The sequence below is a fragment of the Plectrocnemia conspersa genome, unplaced genomic scaffold (assembly GCF_051122295.1).
Source record: "Plectrocnemia conspersa isolate PC_06_02 unplaced genomic scaffold, ASM5112229v1 ptg000012l, whole genome shotgun sequence".
In the NCBI taxonomy this organism is placed as follows: Eukaryota; Metazoa; Arthropoda; class Insecta; order Trichoptera; family Polycentropodidae; genus Plectrocnemia; species Plectrocnemia conspersa.
In genome coordinates this window covers 9844830-9858804 of record NW_028277176.1, presented here as the reverse complement: position 1 = coordinate 9858804, position 13975 = coordinate 9844830, and the positions used below count along the sequence as shown (strand labels likewise).

Below are 13975 nucleotides of genomic sequence, written 5' to 3'. Positions count from 1 at the left end.
TTTTTTTATAAAGACCCTGCATTATTTTCGAGCAAGCGGTGCCGCAAATCATATAACTGCAATAGGAACAGACAACGTTTAAAAAGTTTTTGAAAGCCACGTCGATTTCGCACAGCTTTTGCAGACGACATTTGCAAAAAATATAGTTTTTATCGTCCGTAGTGTTGAAATAGAAGCGGCTTTCAATTATTGAATGATGGGCGACTTTAACGATTTATCATAATTATAATCATAAATAACTGCGTCAAGTTGATCGATCAAGTCGACTCAGTTATTTATGATGTTAAGATATGTAACACACAGATACAGTCAAATACTGAAGAATTATTTTGGAAATATTTAATCTTATGAATACATATGTAGGTTTAGTATACATATATATTTATCATATAGGAACTATAGTCCGTGGAAGACTGGGTTAGTAATAAAGTAGCATTTGGAAATATTAAAATCAAGATTAAAATCGTCAAGAGTCTTTTCCGTTGATTGCTTTAACGGTAATCCAGCCATTGTATATGTATCTTTGGATAGACGAAATACTGTAATTTTACATAATGTGTATATTATTAACTACTATATTATTTATCATTCGACGGAAAGTGATATTTCACTTATTGTTTTATGTGTGTTTAATTATATATGTATTATAAAATATTTGTTCTTGAATGGGACATATGAACACTCACTAAACTTCAGACATACATCTGTCGATTGCACGATACAGTTTATATGTATATCTACACATTATACGTTATGTATATTATATGTTATAGTTTGATCAGTGTGTCACTAGTAAGTAACCCGTTCACTAATCGATAAATCGATTGTCAGGAGCGAGGAGTACAGACAAGTCCCAGTCGTGCCGTCATTCTTGCTTCATGTTTGCTAGGGGAGGGTGACCATAATGCTGGGGAGCAGTCACCAAAGCTAAAGGTCCACCGGCAAAGGAGTTTGCCAAGGCAGCCGCGAACATTGCTCCGTTCCCGTTGGACATGGAGTTCGGACTGCCCATAGCCGACGACGGAGGATTGATTCTCTTCTCCTTCTGTCGTCTGTTGCAGAACCACACCCTCACCACTTCCTTTTCCATGCATAGTCCATCTGCTAGCGACGTTATCTCTTCAGAAGTAGGCTTTGGATTCATGAGGAACGCTTTTTCTAACGCCACTCTCACACTGGTCTCAATCGACGTCCTCTTTTTCCGCCTGCGTCCGATTGCCTCTGGTGTAGTTAACGGGTTACTAAGTGAACTTGGGTTATTTAACGTATTGTCCGCATCCTCAAGCCACTTTTGCAGCAGCGGCTTGAGTTTGCACATGTTTTTGAAACTAAGGTTTAAAGCTTCGAATCTTGATATTGTCGTTTGTGAAAAGTCGTTGCCGTACAGCTTTCCCATTGCTAAACCGACATCTCCTTGGGTGAACCCTGCACATAAATATCAACACATTATAATCTTGAATTATTAAACAAAGTAAAATATGAAATTTAACAGTGAATTATTTTAAGAGATATGTGCATTTAAATAAATACTTTGTTCTATAAAATGAATTGCTTGTGCATTTATGTAAGGTAAATCTTGTTTTTTTCTTTGGAAAAGGATTCGTTTGTTGTTCACTGTTCAGACCAATACTCGCTCGCTCGCACCTAATCTTTCCTACATTAATGCACAAACAATTCGCTGTACGGAACAATTATTTTATATATTGCTCATTTAAGTTTTCCTCCAAATTAAATAATAAGATTATATTACAATACCTAATTTGATTCTTCTTTGTTTGAATGTCTTGGCAAATTGCTCGAGCTCTTCTAAGTCAGTCGTTTCTTCCGGCGATGGTTCTAAGACTCTGTTCGGTGGTGTTTTATGATGGTGAGGTGTGAGTCCTCCAGAACTTGGCGTGGATGGTGTCAATAAGCCTGCAGGTGGTAATCCTGACGGTAGGCTCGGTGGTGTAGTTTGCAATAGACCGTGCGGATTTGTTCCCGGTCCTCCTAGACCTGATCCATTGTTTGATCCATTGGGAGAGTGTGGAGTCTGAGATTGTTGCTGTTGAAGCTGCTGGAGCTGCTGTGCCGCTTGTGCTACAGCTTGCTGTACCTATTACAATTAAAATTAATGGTTAAAAAAATAATAAATTCTAATAAAATCGACACATCTTACTTAAAGTACTCTTCTTCATTAATATAATACAATAGTACTTGGAGCGCATGAAGTTAGTCGTAAGTAAAGAAATAAATTTTATACTAATGGTTTAAAGCTGAGCTTAAATTATTTACCAATTACTTTTTTCCTCAAAGATCATAGATGTCTGCTTATAGGTAAATAGGTATATAAAAATAATTCAATTTTGTACTGTCATAATATGGATCGGTGATTTTAAAAGTTTCTCTAAGTGTGTATACTATCTAACTTTTAGCGTCCTTTCATGTAGATAGAGTATTTTATACAGTGTGTATGTGAGTAAGGTTATATTGTATATACCTGATTTTGTAGGAAATAGTTTGATTGAGCACCCTGAACGCCCGGTGATTGCAGCATTGCAAACCCTTGCAACTGTCGAACAGCTTGATGCTGCAACGTTCTTTGGAGTGCTTGCAAATCTGGCGGAGAAAGAGCCGATAAACCAGGTATTCCTTGGTTCTGCAGGAACATTTGTGGATTCTGTTGGGTGAAAGTTAGCGTTAGACTTTTATAAACTTTTTTTTTTTAAATCACTTCAAACCGATACTTACTTGGGATATAAGAGACAGTTGATTCGCCTGGATGGCAGCAGCAAGCGCGGCTTGCACAGAAGCGTTCGCCCCCACTGATCCACCTCTGGGAGATCCACTTTCTGGAGATATGCTACCACCAAGTCCGCTATTTCTTTGGGAGACATCAGTCACCTGTTAAACAGAAGCAAAAAAAGTATTATTACGATTGTAATCCAAATATCACCCTCAGTAGGCGACGCGAAAAATATTTGTTTAGCAGCTTGCGTGTTGTACTTTGGGGGTCGGACATCATATGTTATATCAGTGTAACACATGTTCTCCCCGAAGAGTTTAAAACACTTTATATAAATCCCAGTACGTCTTCCCCTCTTTGTGCATTTTTATATTTTCGAAGTATAACCAAAGGGCATAGGGCGTGGAAATTCCAGTAGGAGAGCGTATGAATTTTGCCACTAGAGAGGGGGCGATGTAAATAAGATTTCAGTTTTCGAGTGCGTTGAGCTTATGTAAAAATGGGATTTGAATATTAAAACAAAGTGAAGGGGCGTTTATATCTTTATAGTGAGTTGTGGGAAATTTCAACGGAATGTAATCTTATCAGTACGCTTTTATTTAATAATAGGAATACTGTTGAAATAAATTTTCAATATTTTTAGAGCAAAACTATACATTCTTCAAGATATATTGAGGGCATTGTGAACATTTTATACAAAAAATTGTATAGTTAAAACACTAGCGATGTTATTTTAATATATGCCAGTTTTAACACGTTTATTTTACACAATTGACGAAGGATAAGTAATACAATCAGCTGGATTATTACAGCGCAAACAAAGCAGGGATGTCATTTCAGTTTATTTCAAGGAGTCAAAAGTTGGCCAGTCAGTGATCGTTTTTTTATTATTTCTATTTCATTTAGATTATTAGTATTTCCCTATTTATAATTTGAGTCAAAAGCAATAAAATTGTGCCGTTGCCTTAATTTCACTAGCGAAGCATTAAAACACATATCGTCCATGGTTAGAATATAACTAGAAACAAAACATTTATTTGCAGACGAAGTAAAGGAACAACTAAGTTGCTTGACGAATATTGGAACATGTTACTGAGTAAATAATTCGCGTTTTATTATTATAACTTATTTAATTTAATTACTTGTTATTAAACTTTAGAAAAGTATTTGTATGTATATTTCTGTTCAATGACGAAAGATTATAGAACTTCCCTTGTACATATTCGAGCGGCATATATGAAATATGTTTTTATCTAAATATAGCAAGTTACCCGTGGGATTCGGAAGAAGTAATACAATAAAGCAAATCAAACTTGAGGAGGGAATAAATACCCAATTCCTTCCCGAAAAGCAGAAAGCAGTTCAAACATCCCCCGGGCGGTCCTGTCAAATGAGCAATTGGGCAAACAACGAGGAATTCGCGACGGGATCGGACGACGTGTACACATTCATATAAAGGTACGTCTACACGCTTGAAAAATACGCAGGCAAATGTACAAACAACTTGTAGAGTAATATATGCCAATTAAAAATTGTATGTCATAGAATACTTACAAGGTTGAGTGCTCCTCCTCGTTCAGAATCCAAGGAATTATCATCGTGGTTCTGGAGTCTGCGAATTCCTTGAAGGCGATCGCTACTGTTGCTTCGTTCATCTCCGCTATCACCGCCAGAATCGCCATCTAGAAAAAACACACATGATGAGTCGTTGAACAATTTTATAGTCCAGTCCGTGCTGTCAATTTCTGATCAGTTTCAGAGTATATATTTTAAAGAAAAATGTCACCCTTAAAGTTCAGTATAATAATTTTAATATCGTAATGATTTCCGAAAAAAGGGGTTGCGACGACGGCACGTTTATCGCGCATTAGCAGCCAATGAAGTCACCCCTTTGGTGCCCATCCCCGTTTCAATCCTGCCCCAACCCTTTGCGACTCCCCAGACAAAAATGCAACAATTCGCCATCGCGTGGCCGATAATCAAAACAGAAATTACACGATTTCCCTTCAGATTCGGGTGATATATGACTCGCATTAAGCTAACGGACCCCAAAAAATAACACTGCCCACTTTTTAATATGGACGCCGAAATTAGGCAGACAAAAAATATTGTATAATATAAAACACAATACATTCTGCACGGCCATAATGCGATTAGACGACGCAAAAGATCCGTCAGTTATCTATAAATGATGATTTATGTGGCGTAGATTATCTCTGCGGATAATGCAATTTTTTAATAAACGTATATGAACGAAGCTTCTAAAATCTTGAATATTTGCGTTGTTGTTTATAATACTACTGACTGTTTATACTCGACATTCTCCGGATTAAGTATCTTAGTTTTAGCTATGGTCCTAGAGTGCAACTGAGCAACATTTTAAACAATTTTCAATCTAAATACTGAATATTAAGAACTGTTAATGGTTATCTGAAAGGGTGTTTATGGATTAAACAGTAACTATGCAAAATTTACACGGGTGTAGGATTGGACAGAAAATAAAAATCTCAATAGTACTTACATAGTATATTAAATTTTATATATCAGCTATATTGTAAATTTACTCCACTTTTAAGTAAAAATTATTGAATACTCACGTTTGGCTATTGTTATTATGATACATATGGTGTAAAATAACAAGTAATCAGAAAAAAATCTCTATTACATATTCTTTGAAAACAACATTATAAAATGTCTATAAACATCTCCACATTAGAAAAATAACGTTCAAATGTTTATATAATAAAACATTTCTACGATGTACTAATATACATCAGTCATTGTCCTTTTATACATTTCAAGCTCTAATTTTCTGCCCTAGAACACGCTCATGCGCTACTTTTTCGACCCATCTTGAGGCCATTGACATACACATATAATAGTTAAACTCCCAGAATCTATTATTTAATACAAATCTTAGTAACTTTTATTATAACACTACCAATCCGGTTTCTATATTTAAAAAATAAGTGGTTATATAAAATAAATTTATGACCATATAACCTAATTCAAATAAAATACAATATTAAATTCATTTAGTTTTGTTAAATTTATTCAATGTTAATTTACTTTTTGAGAGTGCGCATCTACCGAAAGTATGTTAATTACAGCACCCAAAATGGATTATGGTATGGTGTCTCGAGTGTTAGTGCGGAGTCATGTGAAGGTTTACGATGGCCAACCTTTGCTCGAATGGTATGATCTAACTCAAAAAGAAGTGATGCATATTTGCGCCCCCAAAAACGGCTCTGTCATTTCGGTATTCGTCAAAGAGGGTGATCGTATATATATGGGGTAATACTTTATTTATAAAAATAGAAATTAAAATTATCATACTGTCTAAAATTTTGAGATATGGAGAGTTTAGAAACAAGAAAAAACAGTTCATTTATCAACTCTTTTTTTACTGATAATAGTAATAGATTTATTCTTAATTTATATCATGTCTCCTAATAAAATATTATATATTTTTATTTTTTCAGTGAAGCTGTTATGAAAATTGGTCCCTGGACTATACCCACAGCTATAACGTACTAATCGGGTTACTGTATCAAATCAATATTTTTTATTGTTGTTAAATCAACAAAAATGTATGTAACTGATAAATAATCTAGAATAAATGTCAGCTAATGAGAAAAAACAATCGTTTCATTTAAAAAATCATTTCAAACCATCGAAAATCAACGTTAATTTCTTAATTTTTCTTTTGTCAAAGTAAGACAAATCTAGGAAAGTTAGCTATTTTAATGATTTTTCGTTAAATTTAATGCGTATGAGGTTTATTCTGAGATCGTTTTTTTTACTATGTTTTTCTTGGAGGTTTGTCGAATATTAAATAAAAAATGTTCGTTTTAACCCTTTGCGCTTGTAAGTCGACAATGAATCGACATCGTATTCCAAGCGTTGCAATAGTACGTCGACAATATGTCGACAAAACTTTGAATGCGTTTATTAGCCTTGTGTTCAAGCAAATTTTGCCAATTTAAATTTATTAATGCTAAAAAAACTTCTGCTAAACACATTTCAGTAATAATGAATTTTTAACTTATGCAAATAACTCAATAATCTTAAATTCACGACTGTAAGTTTATTGTAAAATTTTTTATCGGAACATGGACACTCCATATGGTGTTAAGACCGTGGTTTTACGGTGTCAATTATTGCTTTTAAACTGATTTTTTTCTTCAAAGGGTATCTATATTTTTATGATATGGGTTGAAACGGGGTCATATTCTAATTGTGCATAATTGTTACTTTGTATTGTGTGTCTATTATGAAATAAAAATATTATAAAATTTAGTAAAATGGAAAAAAGTGCGAGATGCAAGCAGAGCTCGCTATTTCGCTTTTTTAAAAAGACAATATATTATATTATATGATGCGGTTATTGCTGACTTTTGTAAGGAGCGTCGAATAAAATTAATTTTCAAAAAATTGGTACATAATATGTTTATAAAATAAAGAAAATAAATTTAAAAATATAGTTTTGTTCCCCCCCCCCTCAACCGAATGCCCTGTTTCAAAGTCATAGCACGTCACTGATTCCCATCTTATCAATATGTAATAAAAACATATTTTTTTCCCACTATTTTCAACGGAAAAATGTCATTTGAAAAATTCGTAAATTTGGCATATATAAATTAGATTTAAATAATATTTTTCATAAAAATAAACTTCAATTCATCAACATTATACTTTTAGAAAGTCAACATTATTACAAAGGTGAACTTCGTGTCACTCTCGCATTAAAATAAATCGAATGAGAGATAGATATTCTAAAAATAAAGAAACAACTTGCATTAACCCTTTCTGCTCGTAAGGTTCGTGAGACGCACCAGCGTTTGGTTTCTATTACTCGTAGGGTGCGTCAGGCGCACCATTTCAATTAATGAAATATAACGTCGATTTTTGGGTATTTCCTGTACATGTTTTGAATGGCGTTTAAACAGTGTTGTAAACAAGAATTTCAAGAAGCATATCTTATCAAAAAATATCATTTTAACTTGAATCAAGCCGGGGAGAGCTCATTTATTGCGATAAGTCGGTTTTTTTTTTATGTCTAAATTTAAATGCGGATGTGCCGTAGATTTCTCCCGAAGGCAATGGTGGGCGATTGTCCTTCGGTAGACACGCGTCGGTGACATTTTTATTGCCTATTAGGTTTTTGACAGTGTCTCGGGTGTCCATAATTTGTGTCTAAGTAAGACTATAGGGATTAATAATTTTGTTTTAATTACTAATCTTTTAATTTTTTAAAATTTTATTGTGATTTTTTTTTTAAATTGTATTGTAAAAAAAAACAGTGCTATCGCTAAATATAGTGATCGTAATGATAATATGTTTTGTAATGATAGTGATGGGGAGGATTTCATGTTTGATTTTTCATCTTCCAATGATGATAGTAAAGAAAGTAACGTCGAAATTAGGCCTGTTGCCTTGAATCAAAGGTGGAATACAGGCAATTAAAATAATAGCGAGGAAGAAACGGTACCTCAAACAAATCGCACCACATCAGAAAATTAGAGAATAATAACTAGTAATGACAATGTACCTTATAAATAGCAATATTTCTACCAAATGATAAATGTCCTAGGCCCCAAGTTCCCACAAACTGTATACAACCTATTGATTATTTTTAATTGTTTTACATTGATGGATTCGTATACTAATTTAAAAAAAAAAAATTTTTTTTTCCATATTTGTTTCTTTAATTTATAATAATTCAATATCCCACATATTATTAAACGTAATGCTCTTTTTCGTGCATCACTTTGTTTATTTCTATATAAAAATATGCTATTTAGGCATTATTAGCTTGGATATATAAAATCTCAAAAAAATATGTACCATAAAGCTACTCATTAAAAGTTTTGTCTATTTTTAATTAAGAAATATATAAAATAATATGACATTAACTGCAACGTTTCATTTGACCTTCGATGGGATGTATTTTAGTTTTTAAAAATATACCTAGCATCAGTTTATATAAACATAGATATAACTTGTGGATTTTTAAATTGTTGTAAAACGGTACAATTTTGTATTTCTGCAAGCGATGTAAGGTTTCTTCGTTCACATGTAGAGATATCTAAAACTGAGCGGCATGTCTTTGTTATTTGTGTATATTTATTTATTTATGGTTAAAACATATTTTGGTCCCATAAATATTTTAAAATGGGTGGTCGCCCTATTGTGTTTATTTATTGTTATGGATTGAATTCGAATTAGAGATAAATATTTTAAAAATAGACAAATTGTCAATCTTTGATAAAAAATATTTTTTTTTGTAATCTGAGATGCACGACATTTTAATCCTTATGGTTGCATAACCTTCAACTCGTTTGAACTTGTTTATGCATCTCGTAATATTTAAAAAAAAATCAGTAGCTACGCGTCAACGATTGCGTGAACTGTTTCGTTACATTTTTGTCGAATAAGTGTTTTCGTTTATAATAATATCCCTTTCGATGTTTTTAATTATAAAGTGATAGTGTAATTAAGTGTATGTGTTAGAAGTAAGCAGTGTATAATTCAAATTAGTGTTTATATTTGTGTTTATACACACAATATATTGTTACTAGGCAAGTGCTTCTACGGCTTGCAGCCGACGCGTCCCTACCCCCGCGGGCCTCGCGGGGGAAGGGATGCCGATTGGCGGCGAAAGCGCAAGGATATTTGCAATTCTAGGCATCTTGCGGTTGACAAGGTAATGTCTTTCTAATTTTATGTGTAACCCTTTGTGCTAGTAACTCGACATCGTATTCCAAGCGTTGCACTCAAAACTTGAAATGCATTTATTGGCTTTGTGTTGGAGCTAATTTTGCCAATTTCAATTTATTAATGGTAAAAAAAGTTCCGGTAAACACATTTTAGTAATATTAAATTTTCAACTCATGCAAATAACTCAATAATCTTCAATTTACGAGTGTTAGCTTATTGTAAAATTTTACATCGGAACATGGCCGGATCGAGTGGCGTTAAGGCCGCAAAATGCGTTGACAGTTTTAGGGTGTAAATTATTGCTTTTAAATGATTTTTTCCTTCAAAGGGTATCTATATTTTTATGATATGGGATCAAACGGGATTATATGCTCTAATTGTGCATAATTGTTACTTAATATTGTGTGTCTGTTATGAAATAAAAACGACTTTAGTATGACGGAAAAAAAGAGCGAGATGCAAGCAGAGCTCGCTATCTCGCTCGCACTATTCATATCAGCGATTGACAACTATCGACATTTTTAGTCGCAACTCAAATAATAATATTAGTCTCTATTTAATTATTTATAAATACATATATTGATTTACTTTTAGAAATTATACATATAATTACGAATGACGATATACAATAATAATAGATGTTTAAGGAAGTGACGATGAATTTGATATTAACCGTGTTAATATTACTGTGACAGTAATAGTAGTAGGAATGATATCTAACCACTTAAAAGAAGATGGATTATGCCAATATTTGATGCAAATAATGAATACGAATCTTATTATAATCTTAAATAATATGACAATAAATTGGTATTGTGCACCAAGTAAATGTTGTTAACCTATTATAATATAATACCTCTGCACCAAGAGATCCGTTTACTGTCCAGATACCCAGAGACCCGAAACTATAGAATAATATATCGATTTATAAAAACACTAATCAATTTACTAAAAGAGATTAGCATAATAGTTTATTATTATTATTTGTAAGCTAATAAAAATATTGTTTCTAAAACAAGTTTATATACATATGATCCCCTTTTAAAATTGTAAATTCTACAATTTTTTTAATATAATTTTAATTTTTAATTTGATTTATTTTATACACTTTCTGGATTGATAGTGCAGCAAGGGCATTTAGTACATCATAGGAAAGCAAATTAAAAAAAGTATTTAATGTGATTGAACGACCTGAACGAACGTTCAACATCAGCTTTAGTCACGTTCATGCTAAGACTTTTTCTACCAATTCTAAATCTTGTACAAGTTTCAAGTTTTAGAATAATCTTTTAATGTAATCATTTTTTATGATCAATTTAATTATATTTTAAAAACTGTTTAAATAAATTCCCAAATATTTTAGTGTATCCAAATATGGTTTTATTTTCAAGTATCATTAGGGAATAACAGTATTTTCATATTTCCAAGGTATCGGGTTTTGTAATAAGAAATTACATTTTTTGTCTACCACTGGAATTAATGTATAATTGTCAATTGGAGTTTGGTAAGTCTTTTTAAGAGATTTGATCTTTTCATTGAGCAATGTTTCAAAATGTTGTAGTGCTTGTTCAGCTGTTATGTAAGTGTAATTATTTGATTGCAAAACATTTTATTATTCGATTTTAGTGATTATTTTTATTATTTTTTTTAAAAACCACAACATTTTATGTATATTTTTATCATCCAAATTATAATGCCTAGAAATACTGGGGCGATATTCATAGCTAGTTATGGATAAAAAGGATATTTTGTCAAATATTGTAAATCTTGCAGTATTATTTATAGTAATCTTCTCGCATTTTTGTTTTAAGATTCAATTTCCGAAAGATAATCAAAACATGTTTTATTTTATTTTTACTTTCGAAAATTGAACTTAAAAAAAATCCTGATATTAAGTACGAGCTGGCACTATCCTAACAAAAAAAAATACCAGTGCAAAGGGTTAATATTCTAAAAGCTTTAAAAAATAATTTTCAAGTTGTACGTGTACGTACAGAAAAATACAAACTACCAATTTTTGCTTTATGGCAAATTTATATCTTCGTTTTTTATTTTGGTTTTGTTGAAAATGGAAAAATTGTAGTTAGCTTTATAGTATAGTATTTTATTTCATGATTTTTCGTTGAAGTTGATATTTCGTTTATTCTAAAATCGACTTTTCGCCAAATATATTTTGGATATTTTTTCAAATATAAAATAATAAAATGACACTTTATTGAGTAAGTTTTTAATATTCTCAAAGCATGAAATAATATTTTTTGAGTTGTGCTCAGAAAAATAAAAGCAACAATTATTTTAGATTTTGGAAAATTTGTGTCTAAATTTTTTATGTTAGTTTTGTCAAAATTAAACAAATCCAGTAAAGTTTAATAAAAAAATATAGTTTAAAAAACTGTTTCGTGATTTTTTGGTTGATTTTATACATAAGACGTTTATTCTGAAATCGAATTTTAACTATGTTTTTCTTTCATATGTTTCATATGTTGCAAAATATATTTAAAAATAAAAATAAAGTTTTTGTTGGGTTTTCCCTTAATTATATACAAATTAAAACATTATTAAATAAGCGATAAAACACTATTTCTTTTGCACGTATAATGGGATACGATTCACTGAGTTCTCACAGAAAGTTTTATGTCGCTAAGCATTTCTTTACACTAATAATATAGAGCGCTGTCGGCAATCAAACTATTATCAAGGAATTCCAGTTTTAAGTCTTCGAGACCAAGTCCTCATTTAATGCCCGTTAGGGCTAAAATGTCCGTACTAGCCGACTCGCCTATGGTTGTTGCCATCCAGCTCCTTAAAACGCTGGCATTGCACATTGATATCATATTTTTTATTGTTTCCTTCTACTATGTATTATTTTTTGACGCGTTGGGGGTAACCTGCTAGGACACTATGATCTTAATTTATATTAAATAAATAATATTTCAATTAAGGGTCAAAAGTTTATCATTGAAATTTATTAATAAGTAATAAAATATATAAATTAAACTTCACTAATTCTTTGTTTCTATAGAATGTCAGCATAAAACGATTGAGATAAAATCTAAAAATGAATACTCAATACAAAATGTTTAAACTGAAAAAAAAACGTAAATTAAAAACAAGAAAATATCTGGTAATTAAGATTCCATTTCTATTGCATTTTATTTTAAAATTGACTGATCATCATATTATTACGTAAAAAGGAACAGTATTTAAAAATATTAAATAAAGCAAAAAAAAGTTTTTGCAATTTTATATAGAAGTTTATAATAATATATTATTGTATTTTGCTAAGCATATGAAATATATCTCATACGTCGAATTTCTTATTCGAAAACTGCAATGAATTAAAATTCTAAACCATTCTAACCTGCATTTTATAAAAAAATAAATTGTAATAATACTCCGATAAAGTTCTGATTATTACATTATATCTTTGAACTACATAACATATAAGTTACAAGTTAACATAAGTAAACTTATCAATATTAATCTATGCGATTATAAAAAGCTAAGAATATAATTTTCCTATACAGTACCTCTATAGGTAATTGTTACTACGGTTATAGTTCACTACTGTTATAATTAATTATTTTTCTATTTTTTTGTAATGATTATAATATACAATTCACCTGTATATTGCTTGTAACACATGTTAACAATGCATATCAAACATAATGCACCTATAATAGACCCATATTTTTTATGCTCGATTTTACCCCTTTCACGATTTGAATACTCGAAACCATATTTACATTTTATCGCGTGTCAACAAGGCATACCTGTGAAAAGGCACTCAGCACCCTATTTTATTAAAATATCATCTCATTACATTATAATACTATAAGATCTCATACACCCGTGCGGCACACTCCCAACCCTTTTTGTTGAAAACTATTCAAAGTACAAAACGGATCATTCTTTTTTTAGTGGCAGGGGTACCACGAAAATTAAAAAAAAAAACAAGGATGCCTCCAGCACACCCCGATAAAGGGGTAAAGGTAAAAAATGCATAAAGCATAAAGCCGCGACGCGTGCCTTCATTTACCTGTAATGAATATGTATAGAAGGGTTGAACCTTGTACAGTGATGCTTATCTACTCGCGTCTTACTGTCGTTTAATTTTAATAGAGTTAACTTTGGGGGTAACCGAATCTCTAGGGGGTTCTTTTTATGCCCTCGTTTTTGTAAGTACGCTTATGATAAATATAATAGATAATCTTCTACTCATAAGCATATATCAACGCATGGAATTTCTTTTATTGTGTGCATATGAAAAAATATGATTTACATGGGAAAATTTTTGGCCACGCATTAAAAACGAATTAGCATCGAAGAAACAAGGTAAACATAACGTGTCCAAATCATCTGATAACATGCAATTAAACACAAAATAGTCTCACATAACGGCTTGTGTAAATCTCGTATGTTCGACTGATTTTTGTGGTGTAAAAAATAAATAAAAATACACAACAACGCATCAGAGGCGTAATGGTGACCGCTCGATTATTTTACCATATGATGTCACCGAATGCGCCG

General features: G+C 31.6%; 1 protein-coding gene across 2 annotated transcripts in view; it reads right to left on the bottom strand.

Annotated features, from left to right (window-relative positions):
* The window catches only part of LOC148228151 (uncharacterized), a 130557-nt gene continuing 116582 nt past the window's right edge, over positions 1-13975 (bottom strand). The window contains exons 4-8 of one of the 2 annotated variants that reach the window (XM_088199159.1): positions 4280-4407; positions 2731-2883; positions 2480-2659; positions 1756-2095; positions 1-1425 (exon numbers count right to left, since the gene is read on the bottom strand). In XM_088199159.1, coding sequence (XP_088055285.1) covers positions 866-1425; positions 1756-2095; positions 2480-2659; positions 2731-2883; positions 4280-4407 — 1361 coding nt within the window. In that variant the 3' untranslated portion in view covers positions 1-865. The remainder of the gene's footprint in view (positions 1426-1755; positions 2096-2479; positions 2660-2730; positions 2884-4279; positions 4408-13975) is intronic. The other variant, XM_088199160.1, reaches the window with a different exon arrangement.